This window comes from Carya illinoinensis, chromosome 5 (assembly GCF_018687715.1).
Source record: "Carya illinoinensis cultivar Pawnee chromosome 5, C.illinoinensisPawnee_v1, whole genome shotgun sequence".
Lineage (NCBI taxonomy): Eukaryota > Viridiplantae > Streptophyta > Magnoliopsida > Fagales > Juglandaceae > Carya > Carya illinoinensis.
The window spans coordinates 10722804-10749505 of NC_056756.1; the positions used below are offsets into that span (position 1 = coordinate 10722804).

General features: G+C 36.4%; 1 protein-coding gene across 5 annotated transcripts; it reads right to left on the reverse strand.

Moving 5' to 3' along the window:
- On the reverse strand, positions 1-22958 carry LOC122311515 (phototropin-2-like). Of its 5 annotated transcripts, none has more exons than XM_043126092.1 (23): positions 21580-22948; positions 20675-20857; positions 19315-19406; positions 18954-19239; positions 18543-18759; positions 17915-17985; positions 16884-16990; positions 16609-16658; positions 16377-16481; positions 15142-15201; positions 14207-14296; positions 8712-8788; positions 7262-7346; positions 6101-6181; positions 5456-5559; positions 5003-5052; positions 3788-3894; positions 3197-3319; positions 2944-2995; positions 1816-1928; positions 719-859; positions 421-539; positions 1-270 (listed from the first exon to the last, which is right to left on the reverse strand). In XM_043126092.1, the coding sequence occupies exons 1-22, from the start codon at positions 22188-22190 to the stop codon at positions 423-425; spliced, it is 2922 nt and encodes a 973-aa protein (XP_042982026.1). In that variant the 5' UTR covers positions 22191-22948; the 3' UTR covers positions 1-270; positions 421-422. The 5 variants fall into 5 exon arrangements, with proteins under 5 accessions (XP_042982026.1, XP_042982025.1, XP_042982024.1 ...); XM_043126091.1 differs by having other exon boundaries at positions 1-315; XM_043126090.1 differs by having other exon boundaries at positions 1-539; positions 21580-22231; positions 22727-22947.
- Positions 22959-26702: the final 3744 nt, after the last annotated feature.

Below are 26702 nucleotides of genomic sequence, written 5' to 3' on the forward strand. Positions count from 1 at the left end.
TTTAGAATTATTCAGAACATTTTATTAAGAGTCTGGTAAATACAGGATCTCTATGGAATAATACCCAGTAAGATTGAATAGAGGCTGCGCAAGTGCTAATTCATTCGTTGATACCTCCCATACACCCTTTCCCTTTTATACAGCCGAAATAAATCATAAAGCAAATCTTCCTGATGCTGTTTCTCTTTTCTTCCAAGATCTGAAATATCTTCCAAGTTGAGGTAGCCCCATCTTCCAACGTCACATGGTTTAATTTACGTAACACAATAACTTCCAGCACGGTCGATACAGGAAAGATGATAGTTATGGTAAACACTGAAGTGGATCAGTAAGATACTTCAAATTCTGGCTTCTATTTGCAGAGACAGCAAGAAGATGAGCGTAATGTTGATCTAATTTCAATTAACAATCAATACAAACCTTCAGAAAATATCCAGGTCCATAGAATGAACAAGCACTCCATCATCTTCCCACCGTATTTCCTTGCCGTTTGGATCTTTTCCAATGCATTGAAGAGGTGTAGCTAATGGCGGAGGGCTCTGCATGCAATCAAGGCTGATGATTAGGACAAGTGATTGCATGGGTAAAGAATATGTTTTAGCTTGTATCGAGTCCTCTTTTCTTTTAGTTCCTCAGCATGCAGGCTTTCAAAATCAGTATTTCCAACAACCAGGATGAGAAGGTTTATCTTTTAATGAAAAATGTAAGTAGAGACTACCATGCAACGGATCAGAGGCCAACTAATTCCACGGAAAAAAGGGTGTGCTTTGATTTCATTGGCACCAGTGCTTGATCCTAACCGGTTTGCAGGGTCTCTTTGCAACAAGGCATTAATCAACTGTCTGGCTGTAAGACTTACCTGCAACATTAAGGATTGAATGATGCATGTCTAATATGATAGATCCAGTCGTTAAAGAAGCTAGTGCCAATCATTTTCAGCATAAATTAAAGAAATAAATCATGTCACATTAAATTAAAACATAAGGTAGACTAGCTTTTGCGACCGAGAACGTGGATCCCCGAAATCATATACATCTTATTACTGATCTCATGACTCAGCGGCACAAGTTCTATCATAGATAATGGCAGCCAACTCCTTTGAAAATGATGTCCATGATTCTTCCAGTTGCTATTTTTCATAAAAATAAAAGTGATGGGCCATTTGCAGCAGAAACTCAAACAGTTTTGATGAAGAGTAACGTCATCTGTCAGTGCAGTATATTTCATATTTCTTTTCCAGAAAAATTTTCGGATTAGTGACTGGAGCCTTAAATCCTGGCTTTTCAGACGAATATTGACTGAAGTAAATTGCACGTTTTCAATTAACTGTGACTGTGAGCAGTTTGAGACTTTCTTGAACTTCTTACCAACATTTCTCTAGCAGCCAAAGTCAAGATTAATAGCATCAGCAACAGAAAAAGTGCAGAGCAATTAACAGTTTTTGCTTCTGAAAATGGATAGATTAGTTTTTTTCTAAATAATGAATTGCTTGCTTACCAAAAAAAAAAGGTTTGGACTCAAATTCCAGCATACAATCTTGGGGTAATTTTATTTATATTAAAATATCATAACTGTGAAAAGTGTTCCCACTTCTTTGGCAGTAAGAATGTAGGCGATCAGGTTATCCATAATCTTTGTTGTTGGAAAATTCCAAGTATTGTTCTTCAGTGCAAGATGGAACTGGGTTCAAGCTTAACCAAAAGTCAAGTTGACTACCACTAACCCACTCAATTAGACGACATCATCAAACAAAGTTCAGTAAAACAAATATTTCCTTACACACACACAGCTCATTAAATACTTATGATAACTTACAGCAATGCTGCTTGGAAAGGTCAGATCTTTGTGTAATATGTTGGAAAATGTCTTCTGCCTGTTCTTCCCCCTAAAAGGTGTACGACCATAGAGCATCTCGTACAACAAGATACCTGAATTTTAAACATGATTTACTTCAAGGCATTGATAACAAAATTTATGTTGACAATTTTTATGTTTGGAACAGAAAATATTTTGTTATAAAAATAAAGAAATGAACGAGTTTCTTTATATCTCCAGGGAGATCACCCACTATATTTTTACCTATCAAAGTATGGAGTGTGATTCTACCATATTAAGAACTCAATAAACCTTCTAAAGTGTTAACTTCAGAGTGTGGGAATCCTAAAATGCCTTTATTAGGAACCTCATCATGCATACACCTCTTGAGCTAAAGCACATTAAAAAATGAGCTCTTTATGCCTTACATCATGAGGCATAGGCCTCATATTGTGTACATAACTACTTCACTATTCAGGGTGATGTTAATAAAACTGAGTTGCTGTGCTAGTCTCCCCAGGGGTTTAGGTTCCATGGGTGGGTCCTAAGGGCTCTGCCGTGGGATGGCTCCCCCCGTCATAAAAATAAAATAAAACTGGGTATGATGAGAAGTTGATGATTTTCCTTCATTTTGTCATTTAAATATGCTCAAGCTTTTCTATCAAATATTTTTGTTCTTTTTTATTTTCTAGTTGTTACTATATTTATTATATTTCTAATATTTAAAAATATATATATATTAATTCCTCATGTCTAGAGGCATATGCCTTAAACGCAAGCGCTTAGTGCAGTGCTCTGATATTTATCGTTAAAGTTTTAATCATAATTGCACATCCTCATCCTTTATAAAATACATTTTTTACCACAAGAATTAAAACAACATTGAGAAAAATACAAGTTAATGGGATGAGCATTAGAAACATAGCTGAGGGAAACAAGCTATTTTAATGTCATATTATATCAATGAACTTAAATCTTCCGGGGCATTACATGTGAATCATTAAAAAAAAAAGGAAAATGATATTTGAATATAATTTAAAGTACCAAGAGAACAAATAATTAGGCAAATGGAAATAATCACGGACAAAACACATAAGAGTTGTATATCATGATTGAGTATATGCTTACCAAGAGACCACCAATCAATGCCACTACCATGTCCTGCACCTGTAATAATTTCCTGAAATCAAGTATCTATAAGCACCTTGAAAAGAAATGTGCATAAAATATTAGTGCCCCTACGTTTCAAGTTTGTTTAAATAGTTTCCCAAGAATTCTAGAATCCAGAAACTAAAACTATGGTTTTTCTGATATGATAAACTAAGCACTAGGAGTGTCATTAAGCATATGAACATTTATCAAAATTAAAGATTGACCATACAGGAGCAATATATTCTTCAGTTCCAACAAATGAGTTTGACTTGGCAACTGGTTCTGCAACAAATGTTGGCGGTGGCTGACTCCTAGATCTCCTCCTCTTACTAGGTAGTGAGTATGTTAGAATCTGCGGGACACAGTAGCATGCAAGAGAAGTGAGTAGCTCCCATTTCAAGCCTCAAATAATTATCAAACAGAATAGCATAAACTTAGAAGATCATGTCATTCAGGTTGCCCACAAATTTGAGGTGGAAATACCATTCCATGAAAACAAACATATACAATTTAGAAGAGTAAGGATAAAAGAAGGATTTGTGGCTTCAATCACGGCCTGTCAAAGACAAAATAGATTTTCCATGCATGACCCTTCAATAAGGAAAGAGCAGCTATTTCTCTCCCGTGAAAGATTAGAACTTTGACGACCTACTTTTGTTATAATTTTTTATCCCTATTTTTATATTTATTTCTTTTTCTTTGTCAACTCAAGGTGGATTTGTAATGAAGATCAGTAACCCTCATGTAGGAAACACAAGAATCTTATCTGAGTCTGTAAAAAAGTAAAGCACAAAATCTTCTGACACAAAATGTAACATACTTGAGGTTTACACGATATCATATATGATAAATCAAAGTCAGTCAGTATGACATGTCCATCCTTCTGGAGCAAGATATTTTCAGGCTTCAGGTCACGATAAATTATTCCTGTACAAAGGCATGGGAACAAAACTAATAAGTGCAATACTGAAATGTCTTCCTCATAACTGATGGAGATTGATAAAGGAAATGAGGGAGAACATTACACCACTTAAAGTCTCAGATCAATTGAGTTGCAAATTAACCAAAAAAAAAAAAGTGCTGCTGTGATAACAAGACTGGCAAAACCCTTGAGGCATTTCCAATATGCTTAACAGTTGCTTTGCAGAAAAAAATGCTAGCAAGTTATCATATATCAACTCAATAATGTTTACAAAAACACAGGCAACACATTGTAAATATGCATACGCGCAAAAAGAAAGTCAGTCACACCATGCCTCATCCTAATCCTCAAGTATTTGGGAACACAAATTCTGCCTCTTCTGTTTGATCAGTTTTAAAAGTGTCCCAACTGACATATTAATCTCAAGTTCACTTTAGTAATTGCGGTTATAAGGTCACTTCATAAGTGATCAAGGGTTTTATTGATGAAGTCTATAGGCATCTCCCATATACACAAGATGTATACAAGAGAGACTAAAGTAGAAAGATTACATTTTATATCTTATTCTTCATTTCCTAAAGTTCCATGTCATCCATCTTAACAGCCTATCTCTGCTATACTTACCTACCAAGCTAGACATGAATAAAAACAACAGCTAAAATAAAGTGAGGAAACAGCAGCCATGATACTATAATAAAACCGTGGAAGACTTGTGTTTCCCACTTTATAATTCAGTTCCATTTATAACTATAAGCGTAAGCAAGTACATAAATATTCATATATAGAACCAAACACAACCGTGTGGATTTGGCCTGAAGAGCGGAAGATTTCCAATTTTAGTTTGAGAATAAGAGAATATAGGAAGGGAAATAATGAGATATTTTCATGTTTTTCCCTCCACTAATAATAACCAATGTTAGTTTCCCTATTGTTTTGGAGTCAGGATATGATATGATTCTTATATCTCATACCCACTGTCCTTGGCAGCATTCGCAAATAGAAGTTCCTGATGGTTTCCTTCAATTAACTACATAAGTCAAAGGAAAAAAGAAAAGAAAAAAAGAAACAGAAGTAATACGGTAATAACATTAGAGGTTCCCATGTGAGGAATACCTAAACAGTGGAGGTACTCCAAGCCAATGACAACCTCCGCCGCATAGAACCTAGAGATTAACAAAGTTAGCACAGAAATAATAAAGGTCAGGTACATAGGAAGTGTACTGTACTGATATCCAGATGAGAGCAAGATGTTTCGGTACTTTGATGAAAAGAGAAAAAAAATAATAATAATAATAATAATAACTCATAAGTCATAAGTAAAAAGAGTGAATCTGTGCTTCAGGACTGGTTTAACAATCAGCAATCCCATGTTGGAGACAGATTGCAAGGTATATCTAAAGTCATAACATTTCTAGTTGTGCCAACCATATCCTACAGTTCATCTCAACTTTGATATTCCAGTAGATTCAAGAATTTCAACTAGCTAAAATCTGTTATATATTGTGAATTTTACTGACAGTTAAGAAATGAATTTCTTTGGCATTGAAAGATGTGTAGCTTTAGTACCTTGCAGATTCCTCTTTAAAAATTTTCATCGGCTGCTTATCAAGCAAGGCAAACAGTTCTCCACCAGGGCAAAAGTCTGTTATCAAACAAACGTGTGTAGAAGTCTGAGGAGATAAAAAGAGATCAGTATACTCAAATGCAGTACAAATCGGTATTATTAACCAACAAGGAAAATTCCCATACTGGCACAAACAAAGTATGTCAGATTATAAAGAAAGGGTGCTCTGCCATTGGTTTAACTAAAAGGAAAAAGAAGCAACCCCTCCCCCTCTTCCCAAATACATCTTGGTGTGTCAATGTTTATTATTGATAGTGTTTTTCCCCTATGTATCTGAGATACTTCTTCAAAGGTACTGTTATACTTGGATACAGGGTACTCCCAGTAAGAATTCCTTTAAAAATAAAATTTTAAACATAAGCAACACTTCTTGAATATTTTTGGGTACATATCTTGTATACTACAGCACAACCTCTTACTGTACACATCAGAAAGACTGATGTCACCATGGGAAAGTTTCAAAACATATGACTTGGCAAATGTGTAAATTAGGATGCTTGCATGATTAGATCATTGTTTTATGTATTTGGGCATATAAATTTTTTAAGTTTAGTATGAAAAGATTATATGTACAAAAATGAGAAGACCTGAAATGATGTGTAGAGTGCTGGAAGAAAAGGATGATCAAGTAGTGAAATGATTTCCCTCTCAATGCATACTCGATGAACCTGTACAACACCCACAATAATAGATGACCATTAGAAAGACAAAGTTGTATGAATTCACACTTTGCAAAAACTAAAAGTGTGCACATCGAAGCATGTAGATGTGTGAGTCCTATACACGCATGAACCAAGTAACATAGCTCCCACTTAAACATCACTGAGGATGTGTGCACCAAATGCACAAGTAAGAAATTATCTGTGTAATTCAAATAACTTGGTGAATCACAGTGCTGAATTTTGAACAAGGGAAACAGATTTCAGTGTGAATTGCCATATCATCTGGAATTGTAACAACTATTCCAATTTATGAAAGAATCTATTATGTATGGCACTTTTTCTTCATCATCTGTTGGCCAGTTTTAAGAATATTATGACGGCAAACAGACTGGTTCCTAGCAGCCTATAGATTCGCAGTCAAGAATTTATCCAAGGATATGGACCACGGGCTGAAATCCTTCACCCCAGAACTAATAATGGAACCACAATCAAATGATTCGTAACTTGGCCACATTTACCAATATAGGGACATTTCGAAAAAAAACTTCGTCACAAGTGATGTCAATGTCAGCAAAGTGACTAGTTAGAGATGTAATAGTTCACTAAGCACTTAACGATTTCCAAACATGTGTTTACTTTTCATAGACATACTTATTTCATATGGTTTTATATACCTATTTTTGCATCTATGAAGAACTAATGACATTCATAAAACTTTCAAATGTAGAAAACACCACAGATTATCATCATTCTGAGCAACTCAACCATGGAATGTATCACTTTTTGTAGCATAAACTGAAACCAAATACTTTCCAGACTAAATAGTAGCCATTTAGGGTTTATTTTGCTAAAAAAACAGATAAAAATTGATTGTTAAAGAAATTTTATCTTTAAAGTGTAAACACTCACTGTCAAAACATTTCAGATTCAACGGCTAGAATAAAAGAAAAAAGCTCGTGTTAATTTTAGCTAGCAAATATCAATCAGACAAAAAATTACAACCAGATCATTTATTACATTGATTTTGGACAAAAGGAAGTGTGTGAGGCATCTTTAATAAATAAATCATGGTTCTGTTATTCATACCTTGTTACGGTTAAGCATTACTGACTTTTCCATTGCCTTCATAGCATACAGTTCACCCGTACCTTGCAGCTCCACCAAATGGACACTGCAACAAATAGCATCGTGATTTAATGAAAAATAGAACAAAGAATCCAATTCTCACATTAGTGCTTAGCATGTTAAACAAGACATTTGTGTGGTCTGGAGATATTTAGCAATTTTACACACCAGTTTCAAAAACATAAATGAATTAACTAGTGTCAAATAAGTAATGATTCAATTTATTTTTTCATGCTAAAACAGATTGTCACAAACAAACAATTTGAGAATTCATTGGATTGGGGATTATTGAAAAAGAAACCTAACAAAGGGTTCATTTGCGTGACACTGTCCTCTAAGTTTTGAGCATAATGCCTACAGCTAAGGGTACTATTAATTTTCTTTTACTCTATTCATTTCCTCTTTTCTTAGAGTTCAAACTATGTTTTGTAGTGAACATATATTCACAATCCGTCTAGGGTCCATAAAATGAATCATCTCCATTCATATCAAAAAGACTAATTCCTCTGTTTATACATGGATTCTGAAAAGCTTTCAAGATATTTGGCATCCAAATTCGTTTTCATTTTTCCTGTTCTTGATCAATTACCTCATGTTGGTCACACCATGTTATCCTACTATTTTTAGGTCCCTAAGAAAGCTCGTGCTGTTTCATGCTATTTTACTTCTTAGCATGTCTAAACTGTCTTACAGAATTACTCCTCTGACAACCTAGGAAATCAATTAGAGCTTTTCTTGCACTTATTCCTCTACCCTTCCATCCTCCTTCGTACCTTATTTTGGGTAATTATGTTCTCCATACCCTAATGCGAGCAGAATATGAGATCTAGATCTGAAATATCCATATGCTATGTTTAATTGATTTCACATGTTGAGTAAGGGGCCCCAGCTAAATGATGTCCTCATTAATCTGCTTTGGTTGATGAGATCACAAGACTAACAGTAATAGATGCATCACTAAAACCCCATAGGGATTCTTTGGAATTTTAGTGTCTTCAAAAGTAGATTAGATAAAGTATACAGAGAGCATTAAAGGTACAGGATCCTGATGTTTAGAAGATCTGAAGTAACCACAAAGAGGAAGGAGAGAGGAGGCACACTGGCCATACAAGGGATACAGCATGCACTAAGGTTATATAATTACAATATTTGTTTTCAGAAACCTATCCTTAAAGAAGCGAAAAAAGGAGGGAGAACCCTCCTCCTGTGTTCCCAGCAAAGATATGATATACACACTAAAAGCAGAATGAATAGCAGACCTCGGTAATAGTGATGAATAACATATAAGAATAAACGCACCAAGGAAACAAACTAATTATGCAATAATTTTGAAATCATACACAATTATGTCACAATTGTTCTGCACACAGACAATCAATTTGAATCCCATCTGGAATGAATGGCACTGTACCTGCCCGTATCTCCAAAACCCAATGGTCTTATGGGCTTAAAATGATGTAGCCCAATTTTTTCCCCACGTGCAGTGATCTGAGTACAAAGGGATAAAGGGGAAGAAAATAATGAGATAATAGAGAGACGACAGCTGCTAGGTTCCAAAATATACATAGCTAGTTAATAAACAGCATAAATGGAATTCAAAGAATGTCAGTCTGTAATTGTAAATCTTCAAAGCCCGTGGATACCACAAAAAATACAACACATGATTCATGTGGTACTTGTCAAAAACCATTGCTTACATTTAGTAGAATGGTTATTTACATGAAGAGGCCAAACTACTATATTGGTCCACAATGAATGGAATAATTCAATACAATGCTGATAAATTGTCACTTGTCTGAAAAATGAAAGCTACTTAAGGATTTAATTGAATAAAAAAAACAAACTTTTTTTTTTTTGATAAGTAAAAGATAAATATTATTGCTCAGAATATAATAGGCGTGACCCATGTATACAAGAAGTATACATAAGATACCTAGATACATTCTATGCTCTAGGAATTAAGGATAAGAAATCATGAACATTGTCCCCACTTATTACAATAGCAGAGAACCAAAGCATTAAAGTTTGAAAACAGAAGTTCTTTAGCTCCTCCATGGTGCGTTCCTTGTTTTCAAAGCAACGCGCATTTCTTTCCGACCAAACGCACCACATGATACATAATGGGATCATCTTCCATACTACTGCTACTTGTTGGCTACATTGTAACTTCTTCCAGCACCCCAACAGATCCACCACCCTCAAAGGCATAACCCATGCAACATCGACCCTTTGGAAAATCTCGTCCCATATCTCCCTTGTGACCTCACAATGTAATAGTAGGTGGTCCACAGATTCTCCATTCTTTTTGCACATATAACACCAAGTCATCACTACACACCCCCTTCCTCAGATTATCAGTGGTCAAGATTTTCCCAAGAGCCGCGTTCCAAACAAAGAAGGCTACTTTGGAGGCACACGAGATTGCCAAATATTCTTCCACAGGAACGGAGGATCACCCTGTGCAAAATTTTGTGTGATCAAAATTTTGGAATATGCCTTTACAGTAAATTTCTTATAATTATTAGACCTCCACTTTACACGATCTCCCTGTGTCATGGGATTCCCCATTGAGTATAGAAGGCTGAGAAAATCTGATACAGACGATAGTTCCCAATCATGAAAGTCCCTGTTGAAAAGAATATTCCACTGAATAGTGCCATGATGAAGAGACCGCATATCCGCCACTGAAGCCTCCCTATTGGCAGCAATATGGTAAAGGTTCGGAAAAGCTCTTTCCAATGCTTGATCTCCACACCACAAATCCCGCCAGAAACTGATTCTATTGCCTTCTCCTGCAATAAATCGAATATGTTTCTCAAAACAAAGCCACCCCCTCCTTATAAACTTCCATAATCCGACACCATACCCCCCACTCCCTTCATTAGAACACCAACCGCCCCAGGCATTTCCATAACAAGCTACAATGATTTCCTTCCACAATGCATCCCCTTCAGTGTGATATCTCCATAACCATTTCCCTAATAGAACTTTATTAAAAGTTCTCAAGTCACACACTCCCAGCCCCCCATGTACAATTGGAGTACAAACTGTCTTCCATCTAACCAGATGGAATTTCTTCTCCTCCCCCATGCCTCCCCATAAAAACGCCCTAAAGATTTTCTCAATTCTGTTCCCCACCCCTGCTGGGAAAGGAAACAATGATAGAAAATAAGTGGGGAGGTTCGTAAGTGTGCTCTTAATGAGAGTGAGTCGGCCCCCTTTCGATAAATACATCCGTTTCCAGCCGGCCAGCCTTTTCTCCATCTTCTCCAATACCTCATCCCAAATAGTTCTAGCCTTAAAAAGATGCTCCCAGAGGGAGGCCCAAATACTTCAAAGGCAAAGAAGACACCTAACAGTCTAGGTAGCTTGCTAAGCTGCGTGTGTTTGAGACCGCACCCACCGGAACCATCTCAGATTTGCCAAGATTCACCTTGAGTCCCGATACTGTTTCAGAGCAGAGTAACAGTGCCCGTAGAGTTTGAATCTGATTCCTATTCGCTTCACAAAAAAGTAGGGTGTCATCTACAAATAGTAGATGGGAAATCATGACCGAGCCATTACCCACCTTGAAGCTAGATAAGAAACCTCTGCTAACAGTTGTCTGCACCATCTGGCTAAAAGCCTCCATAACTATAACAAACGAGAGGGGAGATAAAGGGTCTCCTTGCCTCAAACCTCGAGAACTGTCAAAGAAACCAGCAGGTGTACCATTAACTAGAACTGAAAACCGAGCTGTTGAAATGCAATGGCGCATCCAAGCAATTCACCTATTACCAAAACCACACCTTCTAAGCATATATAAAAGGAAATCCCAATTCACGTGGTCATAGGTCTTCTCCATGTCAAGCTTGCATAATATGCTTGGTTCACCCTCCCTCAATCTGTGATCCAAGCATTCATTTGCAATGAGCACTGAGCTAAGAATTTGTCTTCCACGAGTAAAAGCATTCTGGGGCTTGGAGATAATATGTTCTAGTACCGGGCTTAGAGGTTGGCAAGGACCTTCGATATAATCTTGTATAGGGCGGAACTCCTCAATACTCGAAGCCCTATGTCTCTTAGGGATGAGAGCAATGAACGTCGCATTGAGAGATTTTTCAAACTTTTGGAGCAAATGAAACTCACTAAAGACTTGCATTATATCACCCTTAACGATGTCCCAGCAAGTTTGAAAGAACCCCATTGAGAAACCATCCGGCACCGGCGATTTATCCTTGGCCATACCAGAAACGACCTTGTAAATCTCGTCTTCCTCAAAAGGTCTCTCCAAGCCATTCACACTTTGAGGATCAATTGTTTAAAAGGACAGAGCATCCACACCGTCCAGCTTTGGCCTCCAACCAGCCGGTTCAGAAAGAAGGCGCTCATAATAATTCACAATGTGGTCTTCTAGATCAGAAGGAGAAGAGAGCACCTAGTTATCTGTGTGTAGTGACTCAATAGCATTATTGCGCCAGTGTGAATTAGCCATTCTGTGAAAATACTTCGTGCATTTGTCACCTTCTTTCAGCCAAAGAGCTCTGGATTTTTGACGCCACGAGATCTCCTCTAACACCAAGACCCTCTCCAAATTTGCAATACCTGTGCCCTTCCTCATAAGCACCTCTTCTGAGGTATCTCCCAATAGTTCCCACCTTTCTAATTCTTGTAGTTCTTCCAAGAGTGTAGATTTTTGATTATCAGTGTGGCAAAAAACTTCCAAGTTCCACTTCTTCAGGTCTTGTTTCAGAGCCTTCAACTTACCTGAAAGAATAAAACTTGGTGTGCCAATGAATTGATAGGAGGACCACCACGTATGAACCATCTTTACAAATCCATCAGCTGCAAGCCACATGTTTTCAAACTTGAAGTATCACCGGCCACTATGAATGCCCCCACAGTCTAATAAAATAGGATAATGATATGAGCTTACTCGGGCTAGCCATTTCTGGCAAACCTCTGGGTAGTGTGCTTCCCATGAGGGATATACCAGGAATCTATCTAGTTTCGACCAAACCAGTCCGTTTGACCAAGTGAACTCACCCCCTGTCAGGGGGAGGTCCATGAGGTCTAGCTCAAAAATGAACTCGGAGAACTCCTCCATAGCCACAGAATTCCGTAAATGTCCTGATCTCTCACTAAGGAAGCGTGTGATGTTGTAATCCCCCCCCCCCATACACCATGGTATATCCCAAACAGAATGCAAACCCGCCAGTTCTTCCCATAACCTCCTCCTTTCCCTATCCACATCAGGCCCATATGAGCCTACGAATGCCCATTCCCAACCATCAACCACGTTTTTAAAATGGCTCTACCGAATACTCCCCGATATACTCCTCAATTGCTTCAACCACTCTTTTGTCCCACATTAATAATACTCCGCCGGAGGCTCCCAATGACGCCAGGTAGGCCCACCCCACATACAAGCACCCCCATAAACTCCGCACAATTTTCCTATCAATGAATCTTAGTTTAGTTTCTTGAAAGCACACCACATCCCCCTTCCACATCCGCAATAAAGATTTGATACGAACGCATTTATTGCGATCATTGAGCCCTCGTACGTTCCAATAAATAATTTTAGGCTGCATGTAAACCGAGATTACCCCCTCCCTTTCACTCTATCCCTACCTCCGCTTCCCTCCTTCACATCATAATTAATGGAACACATAAGCCTTTTTAATTCCCTATTCTGCTTTGTATCTGACTTCGATCGCCTCTCTTCAATTGCCATAAGAAGGGCCATAAATTTATCTTCATCGCCTTCATACGAGATCCCAATAATGGCTTGTATCTCCTCCACCTTTTTGAAAACCCAGTTAGAAGGACATCTCCCAGTCTTAAAGCTAGGTGGAATTGTGCATAATGGGGTTAGCACATTTATGAGGACTATTAGACACCAATTCAACTATCACCAATTCGACTAATCCATACCAAATTAGACACCTAGTCAATGAGGTCTATTACCTCCCACTTTCATGAATAGGCTCAAAATTGCACATGTACCCTAAAATAAATGGCTCTCAATATAAGAAGGGCAACACATGGATGTTTAAGTTAGATGGTAGAAAGATAGAAGAGACTATTGGGCATATGATCTTCAGCTCCAATACATACACAACCACTTATCCTGAAAGTTTAAGGTATCAAATGGAGAGCCCAAGCAATATATAGATCCATACTCAACTCCATAGATAACCAATTAAGGAATTTCTAAGAAACGCAACTCCACATAGTAGACATCTCTAGTATCATCAGCTCAAATCTACATGGAGCCTTGAAGCATGACTTAAAAATCTCCACTAGTCTTTTTAATTTAGGGGTAAAATTTCCTTTCACAGTATTTTAAATGCAATTGGAACTTAGTCCATTACTTGAAAAGGTTATCCACACAGGCAAAATGACCACAATATTCAACTCATTGTATCATCAGTTTTGAGACAAGAATTGCTGGAAAATGAGCTGCATTTTAAAGTAGGTGCTTCAAACAAATACTTTGTCTTGCAATGGCTCAATGATATGTCTATTATGCATTCCTTTAAGTAAGTCAGTATTTCACTAAAGATCAAAATACTTTATAGATTCTTATCAACTGTTCTAAAGGCCATTATCCAGTGTTGGTGCTGACAAGGCAGGTCCTCTGAGGGTAGATTTGGATATGGTCCAAAGGTTCAGCATTTTAGCAGTTTGAGATGAAATCCCAATAATAGAGCCCATGCACTTATGGTTGACGCCATCAAACGTAAGAAAGCTATAGATGCCAGAAAATATTTGTTATACGAATAGTAGTAATGAAAATGAAATAGACTAGGTCTATGGTCAAGTCATTAAAATCTTGTCCTGAAGTTCAATATGGAAGTTTAATAACATTTGAATAGCATTTGAATTTGAAACGGCACAATTCTAACTTTTACAAATTGGTACCTTTTGTATTGCTATCCAAGAAGGACTATCCTTTCTGTGAGGTCTTGGAAAAACAGGCTTAGAATGAATTGCCCACAAATCGTCTGGTCTCTGAAAAGTTGTAGATTACAAAATTCATGTCAGCTATAAACCAGCATAACTGCTGAAAGGGAACCCAGGTCTCATGCATATTCTGTACCAACAACAACTGAAAAGAAAACTTCAAGGATATGCATCATACCAAAAACATGAATTATCTGTAATAATTTTTTTTATTGGTAAACAAGATTTTATTGCTAATAAAAAAATAGGCAAGAGCCCAAGTACACGGAGCATATACAAGAGCGTCACCTATGCGTGATGTTCTAGTGATACAAGAAATTCATGAATCTTCATGCTGTTAAAATCAATTACAATCAACCAATAGAACAAAGTGTTAAAATAGAAAGTTCTAAACTCATCCATTGGCTGCTCACAATTTTCAAAGCTTCTCTCATTTACTGTAATAAAAGATACTGTGCAAAATTTAAACTACTTTATTATTACAAAAGACGTTGTATCAAACAACTCATTCATGCCATCACATGTACCAAAGTCTCTAAATCAAGTCACTGCATATAATGTGCATGTCTGTGTGTGCAGGCAAAAGACATTTGAAATCATAAACACTGAGGCGTGCATCTAATAAAACAGGGATGTAAGGATTTTTTCTGCTCTGTAATTGAACTTGTTTGTAATGTTTCGGTTGGAACATTTGAAGCCACGTTCTGAAAAAATGAGCCAGATGAGTCACAATATTCCTGTCTGTCAGACTTTGGAGGTATCAAATTGTAAGAATTGATGACTGCAACTTAATATAATCTATTCCTCGGAAAAAACAAACAGATTGCAATCTTTTGAAGCAACAATAGATGCATCATTATCAGCCAAAACATGAAGCAAAAAGAGTACCTTACCAAGTTGGCATCGGGAAGTTCTCTGACAGCGTCGTCAACATTTTCTGCAGTGGCTTTGACCTGATAGAAGAGAATCAACCATTGAAACATGTCGAAAAAAGGGAAAAATGATAACATCCATATCAAAGCATACCTTAAAATTTAGATGAAAGATGCACTTGACCTGGACTTAGTTTTGATAAGTGCAGATTCCTCAGATGATAATTATACCAGTGCTATTTTAAATGCGCATGAACAGTGCTATTTTACATCTCGAAATTGTTACTTTTATATTTATAATTTTGTCATCAGCAATGTCTTCAATCTACCAAACCTAGATACACAGTTTGGAACAAAGTATAATCTGGTTGATTGCATGAACAGGGGACATGTAATTGAAATTGCAACATTGTTGATTTCCCAGACAAGCCTTCACATAATTTTCATTTCTCTGCAATATCCTTCTTGGCAGTAGAAAATACATTTGATGTCTTAAATGTTTGTGCTTCTTTTATATGCATAATTTTTTTTTAACATTCCAGGAAGTTTCAACAAAAAATCTTAACCATGCTGTACATTGAAAGGATGTGTAGTAATCTTCTGTTTAGAACAAGGATAACTCCTAGGATTCTCACTCATAAATTTGTATGAAAAGATGATGCAAACGTGAGCTAGCAATTATACAAAAGCAGTACATAAACAATGAAGCATCTGCATGGTGGGTTAATCAGCAGTAACAATAAACCCACACAGAAAAGTGAATTATGAGAATACATGTAACTCAGCTCAGCTCAACTCACCTAAGATTTAATTGCAACTAATAACCATGGACCTGTGAAAACTAATTAGTATGTATCTATGGTATATTTGAAAACTAATTAGTATGTATCTATGGTTATACCCTCCGTCAACTTTTCTTGTGTCAAATAAATATTCGTTGCTTCTACTCATAATATGTTAGGCTCCTTTTAGTACTTTTCACTCCTTTAACTCGTTTAGTCATTGGTGTTCACCTAAAGACTAAACTATCTTTGATAAATGCACCTCATATCTTCCTCAACTGGTGCCACCACCAATTTTATGGACATCTTCATTTGTTGTTCTATATTTATTGGTATATCCACTTATCCATCTTAAAGTTCTTATATTAGCTATCCCCATTTCATAACTATGTTGTTTTTAATAACCCAGTATTATGAACCATGAAACATTGTTACTCATTCAGCAATCCTCCCCTGAATAAAGTATATACACACCAATTTGGCACTTTGCTGCTCTGTTGTCTCTGAGAGGCGGTTGCGCAGGGGTTCCACATGATCACTTCCATCTAGTTGGACACCAATGAAGTATTGAAGTTCACCCTATCAAAGTTACATGGACCACTAGTGAAAAACTGAAAAGGCAATTAACATCCTAATTCAATGGATGTTCAATTTAAGATTATATTAAACCATTATCTAAACAAAATATATATATAAAGTCTGTCACCTTTTGGTCACGCATCGGTTGCAAGTGAAATAAATTCCAGAATTTCTTTCCTGAAAGCCATGAAATCACAACAATTTAGCATGATGGCAATATAAAGCTTGGAGACACCCAAAAAACCATGTGAAAGATGAAGCCTCCAAAGCTAGGAAGATAGAATAAACACCAAAGCAATTTATATATCATGCGACACTTCCAACCAAATCCCATATCATTCCTGGTTCAGGCAAAAGGTAATGGTAAAATAATTTAACCAAATATCAAAAGCATTCACTTGCCACTCTTAGTATAATTGATCAACTGAACAGTGATTTCCCTCTGTTCTCTAATGGCATCTCTAATTTTTGACACAGTTTCTTGATCTGTTTCAGGTCCTTGAAGAAATCTGTAAAATGGATCGGAAAATTAGAGTAGAACTTGCGTGACCAATCAGATGCATTTTAAACAAGTGGAAAAAAAAAAATAGATAGGAGAGATCGGAAAATTGGTATGAGACAATATGCTATGCCAGTTTCTTACAAATCATATCAGACTAACAAAACAAAAAAATCTACCAAAACTAAAAGATTGTAGCAATGACAATCACCATAAGATCTAATATAACTCAAAGTTTCAGCAAGTAATGTGGCATATTTGCAAAGAATAAGATGGAACTTCAATATAAAATCCCCAAGCTTTTCAGTGCCAATCCAATAAGGCAAGAATATGGTAGAGAATATCAGAAAATTATCTGCCTCCAGAAATCGAAAAATAAAAATAAAAAAAAGAGTCTATTAGATGGTGTAAACTGGCTACCAGTGAAGGAGTTCACTTCTAATCTCGCAGGCACATATGAAAGCATCACATGCCAATATAATACTTTCTTTTCACATGCCAAGATACTTATAGTCTCCCAGACCTTGTAAATTTCGCATTATCCATGTCTAAGATGTTCAACAAAAGTTATGGAACTTAACTTTTGAGTAATATAACAATCCAGTATGAAGAATTTAAAGAATTATCAGATCAACAAACAGCTTTACTCCTAATTAATGTAACAGATGAATTAAATGAATCATTTGCCCATATCGGTTTGCATCAAGAGTAAAATCACTTTCAAGTTCAACATTAAATGATACAATCAGAGAGGAAAACATGAGAACGAATGGTAGAAAGGAAAATAAAAGATTACTTATCAAAAAAAAGAAAGGAAAATAAAAGATATTACTGTGTCTGAGAAAAGTGAGTCTAACATGAAGGCACCTAAAATGGGAGGTAAATGGCAATGCAATCACAACTAAGCAAAGCTATAAATCTACTAATTTCATACCGACAGTTTCTTCCCAAGATTTCTTCACGTGTATATTCAGTCAATTCGAGAAAGCTATCAGATGCAAATATCTGCACAGGAACAATTAAGATCAGTTTCAAGATATAATACAAATCATGCCTATAGGACATACTACTGCAAAATATAACCATGACACTTACACTTTGTACAATGAAAAGTGTATATTGCATATTGATCGTATTTAAAATATAGAATATAGAGTAACTCTAGAGTTAAATACTTTCATAATTTCTTTACTATCAAAAACCATACTAAACATTATGGGGTGCTATATGATCATGCAGAGTACAAAAGAAAACATGCAGTATGATGTGATGACAGAAATTTTAAAAATTGAGCAGCAGTGTGCAGCAAGAAATTTCAGAAAAGCATTTTTACATCTATGAAGTATCACGTTTACATAGTTAAAATAAACTTTTGCCATGACGAAGGCACTAAATGATTCAAGCAGGCTAAACAGGTTGAAAAAAATTACATTTAAGTAGTGAGAAGGATGAGTGCACTGCATTCCAGAGCATCAGATGACAAACTAAAATTCATATTTTTGGAGCAATTATCTTAAGTTTTTCAATAATAAAATTAAATAATTAATTGACTTTCATCTTACAATCGGGTTGTCAGGAAGTCTAGGATCAGAGATCACAAAGTTCTTTTCAATGCGTTCCAATGTGGTTGCTAGGTCAATTCCTTGGCGTATATCCCTTTCCCTATCAGCAAGTTCCCAACTGTCCAAGTGTTCTACGTCTTTAGTCATCAAAACCTCTTGTTCTATACTTGGCTTCTCTTCAAGCCTCCCTACAGAGCTCAAAGACCTCCCTTTAAACCTGCAGAAATTACACATCAAATAAGAAATATGACACTTAGAAAGGGACTCATAAGTCTGCTAGGACATCCATAGTCACCCTTGAACAAAACATTCGAGTAATAAACACCAATGCGCTTACTGTCAAAATCATTTACATGTAACTGTTAGCATTATCCTTTCCCTAATGTAGCAAAGGCAATCATTAAAACTGACCCCATAAACGAAATGCGTCCTGATTGCCTAGATTTTCGGTCTGCTTCCTGACAAGAAATTGAGTGAGACACATACCCCCTGGAATCTGATCGAGGAGTTTGTCTGCTTGGTGTATTCATATTCTGAATTTCAGCAGATTTTGGCAGAGCATAATCAAGGTTGAAATTTTCCTGTTCTTCATGCTTGCTGGTACTATCATGACTCATAGCCCGGATGTGAGATCCGGGATGTTTTACAGTTTGCACAACCTCTGTCATCGACCCTAAAGCCTTCTCCTTCTGACGAGCTGACACACAAGAAAATCTGATTATTAAGTAAAGGCATGGTCACATCCAATAGAAAAGTCAGCACACATGCTTACAATCATAACGGATTAATGACTGGGGCAACCCATTCGGCCGTAATGTCTTGTCATTAACACCTTCAGTGTATTTGCTGACCTCCACCTGCATTCTGCAGAAACATCATTAAAAAATCCAGAATAAGGTTGCATCATAATTCACAGAAAAAAGTAAAACATTGCACGAAACAACTCCTATCATGATTAAAAAGGGGGAGAAAAAGACAAGCGGAGATTTATGTATTTTTTAATTCAGACAACCGTATGAAATTAAAAATGCGAAGTCAAGAGAAGTTATAATAATTGTTGAAGCGTGAAATGATAAATGTAGTTCAGGAGCATCATTCAGCACTCAAAGGCTGGTATATGTCAAATTAAGAAATTGTCAACCCATTAAATGCATTGACTAAGCCGGTAGAATTTAGGCATTCTAAAGACCATATGAGGTTCTTTATGTTCAAATTGAGAATGGGACTTCAACGTCTACGAAGAATCCTTATTTTGGAAATTGAAATAATCACAAGTGTTACGACAGCATAACACTTTAATAAAGAGGCCAAAAATATTAATTAAAAAGAGACACAAATGCTAGGATTACATTATGAGGTGATGCATGCACGTGCAAAACATCCCGACCTATGCAAATTTACATAAAAGACGTTAGACATTAGTCATTTTAATCCAAGACATGCCATAGACAAAATAAAAGGACAGACACTGCACAACACTGGAATGTCTCGATATTTTAACTATTCTTCCAACCATAATATATAACTACAGAGAATTTGACGGACGTTTAGACCGTAAATCAAATTGTAGCTTTATTGAGCCCGAAAATCTCTCCCATTGACGCTTAGTTTGCTGAGATACTTGCGCTTGGGATTTCTTGGTCATAGATATATTTCTCCTTTTTGCTTTTTTCCTTTTGCAGACAAAGCATTCTCAACGTTCATAGAAAAGACTAGAATCAGAAAGAATGATCAAAAGTTTGCTTAAGTTGGTTACTCGCGCAAAGGGGAAAACAAGAAAGCTAAATATGCCAATGACAGACATGAGAACAATAAAGGTTCTGCAACTCGTTGGCAAAGAAGACAACTCCAATAATTGTATTCTAAGCCATTTGATCGTTCATGTTTCTGATTCTGGAAAAAGAAAATGGTTCGTGTTTCTAACATTTAAGTCACTTGTACCAAGATATCGACATTCCTCTTGAACTGCATGCATTGTATATATCATGATTACAGAATAAACATGCGTATCACGTACCCAACAATCTCCACTCACTCGTACAATTCTACTGGTAACACGGTATTATATCGCTAGACTTGACAAAAGAAAAGGAAAATGACGAAGAAACAAAGAAAGAAAGCAACATTTTTACCCAATAAATTTGACGGTTTTCCCAGTACCATCTTTGATAGGGGAGATAGTGAGAAGATTCCAGAAAGGGGTACCATCCTTCTTGTAGTTCAAGAGCCTTCCACAGTAGCTCTTCCCATTTTGAACCGCGTCTCGTATTTTGGCCACTTCATTCCTGTCTGTTTCCTGACCCTGAAGAAATCGGCTGCGCACCCAAAACGCCCACTTAAAGTCACTGCTCAATTTCACTCATATTTCTCAATGGAGTCATTCCCATATGGAGTTTCTTTTTTCTTTTTTTCATTTTGATGCCCACCGCCCAGACTCTGTTAAACCCTGATCTTAGATAAAGAATGGATAAACCCTAACGATTGAAAAGCCATGAGGAGTGCTGGTGGATACAAAATTCATATCGACGGCTTTGGTTCCGTTGACATGACCCAACCCGTTTGGTCTGACGTGGTGCTTCTGAAGCATGGTCGTACGTTGTCTCAGACAGTTAACAGAAACACATATAAAACAGCTTTGCTCAGCGTAAATTTATACGCCACACATTATATATATATATATATATATATATATATTTTTCAAATTTTTTTGAGTTTATTTTTTTTAACTAATTAAATTTTTTTATTCATTATCTATATAACAAATATTTGATAAAAGAAAAAAAAATTAAAAAATAAGGTGTGTTATGTGTAGAGTTATGTTTAAAATTTTAGTTAAAACCCATTTGCTCTGGTTTTTTTCAATAGAATGTAATTTATCTCTGAATAGGATTATCAGTTTTTTTTTTTTTTATATCGCTCACTCGGAATCAGTTTTTATTCTGACTAAAACCACCGATCCCCAGCTAGAAATTTTACCAGTTCCGTTACAAAAATCTTGCAAAGGAAAAAGAAATAGGAGAAATGGTAGCTAGCTCACCAGTTCCTTCCAATGATCTCCTTTGAAGAATAACCGGTCATGGTAAAGAAGCCGCTGCTGGCGTACATGATGGGGCAGTCTGGTTTTGTTGCATCGGATACAACAAATGTTTGCTGCAGAGTTGCCAAAGCCTCCTTCAACTCTTGTGATACTCTCGGAAAGGCCCCCGATGATCTTTCATATCCATAATTTGATTCGTCCGATGTCCTGCTCGACTGATCCGCTCCGACGACTCCGTCTCCATCGTCTGATGACCTCGACATATCGTTTTTCGTACCCCCTGCTGCACTGAAGATACCTTCTCCCACGTCTGCCTGCACCACCACACCCCACTCTGCTGTCCTTGCGGCTATGCCAGCTTTAGTTCTTATAATTTGATCACCAAATGAATTAGAACTGCCGGGCTCGGGCTTGCTTACGGCCTCTCTGTCAAATGCCATCCACTTTTTCACGCTTGTCTCTGTGCTAATGACCGTCGAAGCAATATTAGAAGTGTTTTCTAAACCACCTTGATCTCGTGTCTCAGACCCCTTACCCTTTCTGCTGCTGCCAACATCGTGACTTGGAGGCAGTTCGAATACCTCCGATGGCGTTGCTCTTGGTTTCTCCATTTTTCAATTGTCTGTCTCCGGTGAATTATTAAGCGCTATACCTACCACAATAGAATGAACCTGCTTTAGTTATATGGAGTTGGAAGTTGGTCTCTCCTTAGGAAACCTGAATACTCCGACAGATGTTGAGCTAGAGCTACCAAATATTCTTTCAGATGGATATGGAAAATAGATATACAGGGTCCTGCTCACAAGTACTCAGAGCACTGAAAATAATTACTGGGAGAACTGAATTTCAGAACCGGAATTTCCCTGACCTGAAGGAAACAGCAGGTAAAAGCCTAAAACACGTAACTGCATAAATTAAACGTGAGGGAATGAATCTGGGAAAGGAGAAATGGTCGGCTGCACCATTGTACTTGAACATTTATTTGATCCTACTCATACCCCAGTTGCACAGCAAAAAGATGTACCAATTAACTAAAAAAAAAGTCTCCTAAATTTCACAGAAATCAGTTGAAGTGAGAAGCGGAAGAACATGCTGCAGAGCCTAGGAGACGCAAAGAACTTTCAGAAGAAGTATGATCCGTTCTCACTGTTTCAGATGACCAAATAGGCGTTCAAGCAAGAGATTGCTCTTTTAATTTGCAAACTGCTCTTCCGCAGTCTGACATGACCGAACCACTGAGTAGCTCTTTGTGCTGGTGCTGATTCGACAGAGTTAGCAATTATAGCCTAGTTTTCTTCACCCAGTTCCCTCCCATTTGAGATGTGCTGAACTAGAGAGGATAACATGTGGTTGAAGATAGCGTTCGTGTTTCGCAATAAATAGGCGGTCCCTACCATATTATTCACCACAAGGACATTGCTTTCCATCACAGCCCTTGTTTTTCAGATGTTGTTCTGTACATTTGGGCCATCAGTTCATTTATCCAGAATTTTTCTGCGTGTTTTTATTTGAAAAAAATAAAAATACCTACAATTATAATGGTCGATATATGGGCAAACGAAAGGACACGATCTAACATTTAAGAGGCTAGCAAATTGGAATGTGGCGGATTCAAGCTACATTTCGCCATCACTTTTTAATTTGATGTCGTCCTTTGTGAGAAAAAGTAGATCCCATATTTTATATGCAAACAGCAAGCATACGGGGCAATTGGACCTTATAGTCCACACCATTAAGGTAACTTGTACGGTCATGTAGACTTCCACGTCTTGAACCAGTTTCGTTTCTTCCAGAGCACCAATTAAAGACGGGAGAAATCCACATCGCAAGCTGGTGATAAACAGGTGGCAGCCATGGTAGCCACACGAACATCCAACGACAACATGTAGTGTATTTCCGGTGGAGCCCGGTTGTGAGGCTTACCCACGTGACGTTAACGAAAGCACCCGAGGAAGAGAAGAGATCATCAGGGTCTCATGATCACTCCTAAAAGCAATGGTCTCATGATCACTCCTAAAAGCAAAGGTTTGTGCTATCCAATTCATGATGCAGCTTTAGCTAACACTTGTCTCCGCAAATCTTTTGTATTCTTTTGACAAATATCAACCTAGCTTCATTATTTGGGAGCTTATTCATGGCTCTATGTGATCGGCCGTGGTTCCTCGTCCTTGACAATGTAAAAGGTTAGTATTCAACTTGCAATTGACCTCTCGCTCTCAGATTGTGATGGAAGTCTATCGTTTCCTACATGCAATATTTTCTGTTTAATTGTTGCTGATATGTATAAGAAGTTCTTCAACATACAGTTTCAAACTTAAAAAGAGTTCGTCTTTATATTAATCAGCCATGGTTATCTACGATCTTTCCAAATAGGTGGCTTCGGGTTTAATTTGGTAATATCGTTGAGATATCAATTAAATAATAAAAATTCATTTTTTATAAATAAGTTTAAGTTTTTAAGAAAAATTGGTGATTTTTCGTGATGTCAAAATGGTGATTCTAAATTGATCTGACACTATATTTTATCTTATTTAATTAAATATTTTAAATATGAAAACTTAATTTATAAATAGTACAGTTAAAAAAAAATCTCATCAAAATAAATTTATAAATAGATATAACGTATTATATGCTAGCTTGGTTAGCGTTTATCTCTGATTAATACTGGTCACAGTTTGGCATCTTCTATGAAAAGTACTGAAAGGTAAGGCCAGACAAGTCAAGCCCATGTCATGAATGATGTCGAAATTGAATTAATGTACTAGCTAGGTTATATATAGTTGATTTTTAGATTTTTAGATCCTAAGGAGCTATATATGAGGAGGAGAATTTAACGAACAATAATGTTGAGAAGAAAAGATGTTTATTCACTCAAAATTCTAGTTTCAACTTCGTGTAATGTACGCCAGCTACTCCAAGAATAATTTTATTTATCACACTTCTTCTAATTTTTATTGTTATTTTTTCCATAATAAATAATATATAAATAATAAGTAGAACATTTTAATTAGTTTAACAAGAATAAAAATAAATAAAAAATAATTTTAAAACATGTAAAATTTGTGGTATGAGATAATTCGTTATATATATATAAATATATAAATACTTTAGTCATAAAGAGATTACACAAAAATAAATACATAAATTGATATGACTTTATGCAATATGTCAAATTATAAAATTATTTTTATTATAAAATAAATCTAATAAACCATATGAAATTATGTTTATTTTGTGTACTCCTTTTATACACGTACCACTTCTACTATATGTATGGTTGACGGACAAATATTGCTACCGGCTGGAGGAAGCCGCAGGAATTGCTAGACAAACAGTTGACCTCTCTTGGATTCTCCACCAGACTGATGCAAATCATGCAATGTTAATGCAATCACCAAGCATATCTTAGATAGACCTGAGCTTAAAAACATAAACCCTTCATCTTCCAGGGGTTGAATTGAACACATTGTTCACCACAGTCGAGCTACAAAGGTGACGTCCGTACGTGAGCATGCAGCTTCATGCTAGTAAACAATAAAAAAAATCTAGTTACAAATATTATTATATATTAATATGTGTATTAATATAATGTGATTGATCAAAAAGTAAATTTTATTGAAAATAGTGCTAATTTAAATTTTAAATATAAATGAATCAATATTGATACATAGATTAGTACGTACGCGACTTTACTTAGACGTAACAAAACTCTAAACAATAATGCAGCTAATTCCTTGTCGGTTTCCCCTATTTTTTCATAAAATAATGTTCAAGAAAATATATATGATGATGATGAAAGAAAAACTATAAGACTCTTTCCCCACGTTTGGATACTTAAGATAATTTTTGAATAATAATAAAATAATTTATAAATAGTAATGAATAATTTATTTTGTGAACAGTAATAAATAGTTTACAAATTATAGTATAGTAGTTTAAGAACACAGGTCATTAGAATTGTAAGATAAAATAAAAAGGATGATGGAACTGACTCACTAAATCAACCTAATCAATTCGGTCCGGTTTAACAACAGTTCGGTTGGTTCCAATTCTCTGGTATCGAAACTGATTAAAAACTAATTCGGTCTCATTTTCATGATTCAAAAATTGAATTGAGCCGAACTAAAATATATATTTTTTATTTTATATTTTATATATATTATATGCTATATATATTGTATGTATTGTAAGAATAATATAATGTAAAATTTTAATCTTATTATTTATGTTTATTTGATATAAACTTACTCTTAAATATGAATATTAATATTAAGTTCTAAATAGAGGGGGTGGGAGCTTCGGCTCCCTCCCTCCTCCCTCCATCTCCCCGCCTCCCTCCCCCTCCCCCTTCTGGTTTGCATTTTTTTTTTCTCTGTTTTTTGTTTTCAGGTCAAATAAGGGGAAATCACAGATCTGGAAAAATCCGGCGACCACCGACCAACACGCACATCTCCATAGCGTTACCCAACCACCGATCTTTAAGACCACCGAATACGGTACCAAACGGAGTGAAGAGTGGTCCGCACGCACGGGTTAAAGTTTCCCGGCGTTCCGGCGCGTGGCACTCACGCGCCACTGGGAATCCTTATGCCGATGCCACGAGCAGCGTTTTTGGGACTTATGAGTCGGGGACTTCCAAGATTGGGCATTAGTTCTTTCCTAGCATGGCGCGTGTTCTGCACGCGCTACAGTACCTACAGGTTACACTGATTTTTTGTGTACAGTGTTTCCTTTGTAGTTTATTTTATATTTTGTCTTTTCTTTTCAATAAAAAAATTCAAAAAGAAAATAGTCCCCCCCTCCACTTGGCGGTGCTTGGTGGGGTTGGTGTCTTATATCCCGCTTAGTCGGGTATAGGGATTTGGTAACTCTATCATGGATAGAGTTGTGCTGTCTCTTAGACTTAGGTCTTTAGAGGTTAGCCGTCTGGACTAGACCATGTCAACCACATTAGTGTATTGAGAAGCTATCAACATTTGTAACTGACTTGTTGTTTAAATCAAAATTATATATCCTCTTTAATAAATGGATGTGATCTGTTATTAAAAAAAAAATTTAGCATTTATTTGATTAATAGGTTTTGTGCATGTTGTTTTGGGCTAAAAAATAATGTTTTCAACTCT

Coding starts and splice junctions, on each gene's coding strand:
- LOC122311515 (XM_043126092.1), bottom strand. CDS start 22,190: ATGGAGAAACCAAGAGCAACGCCATCGGAGGTATTCGAACTGCCTCCA. Junction 20,858..21,579: donor GAGATCATTGGAAGGAACTG/GTGAGCTAGCTA, acceptor TTGGGTGCGCAG/CCGATTTCTTCAGGGTCAGG. Junction 17,986..18,542: donor GACTTCCTGACAACCCGATT/GTAAGATGAAAG, acceptor GTTCCTGTGCAG/ATATTTGCATCTGATAGCTT.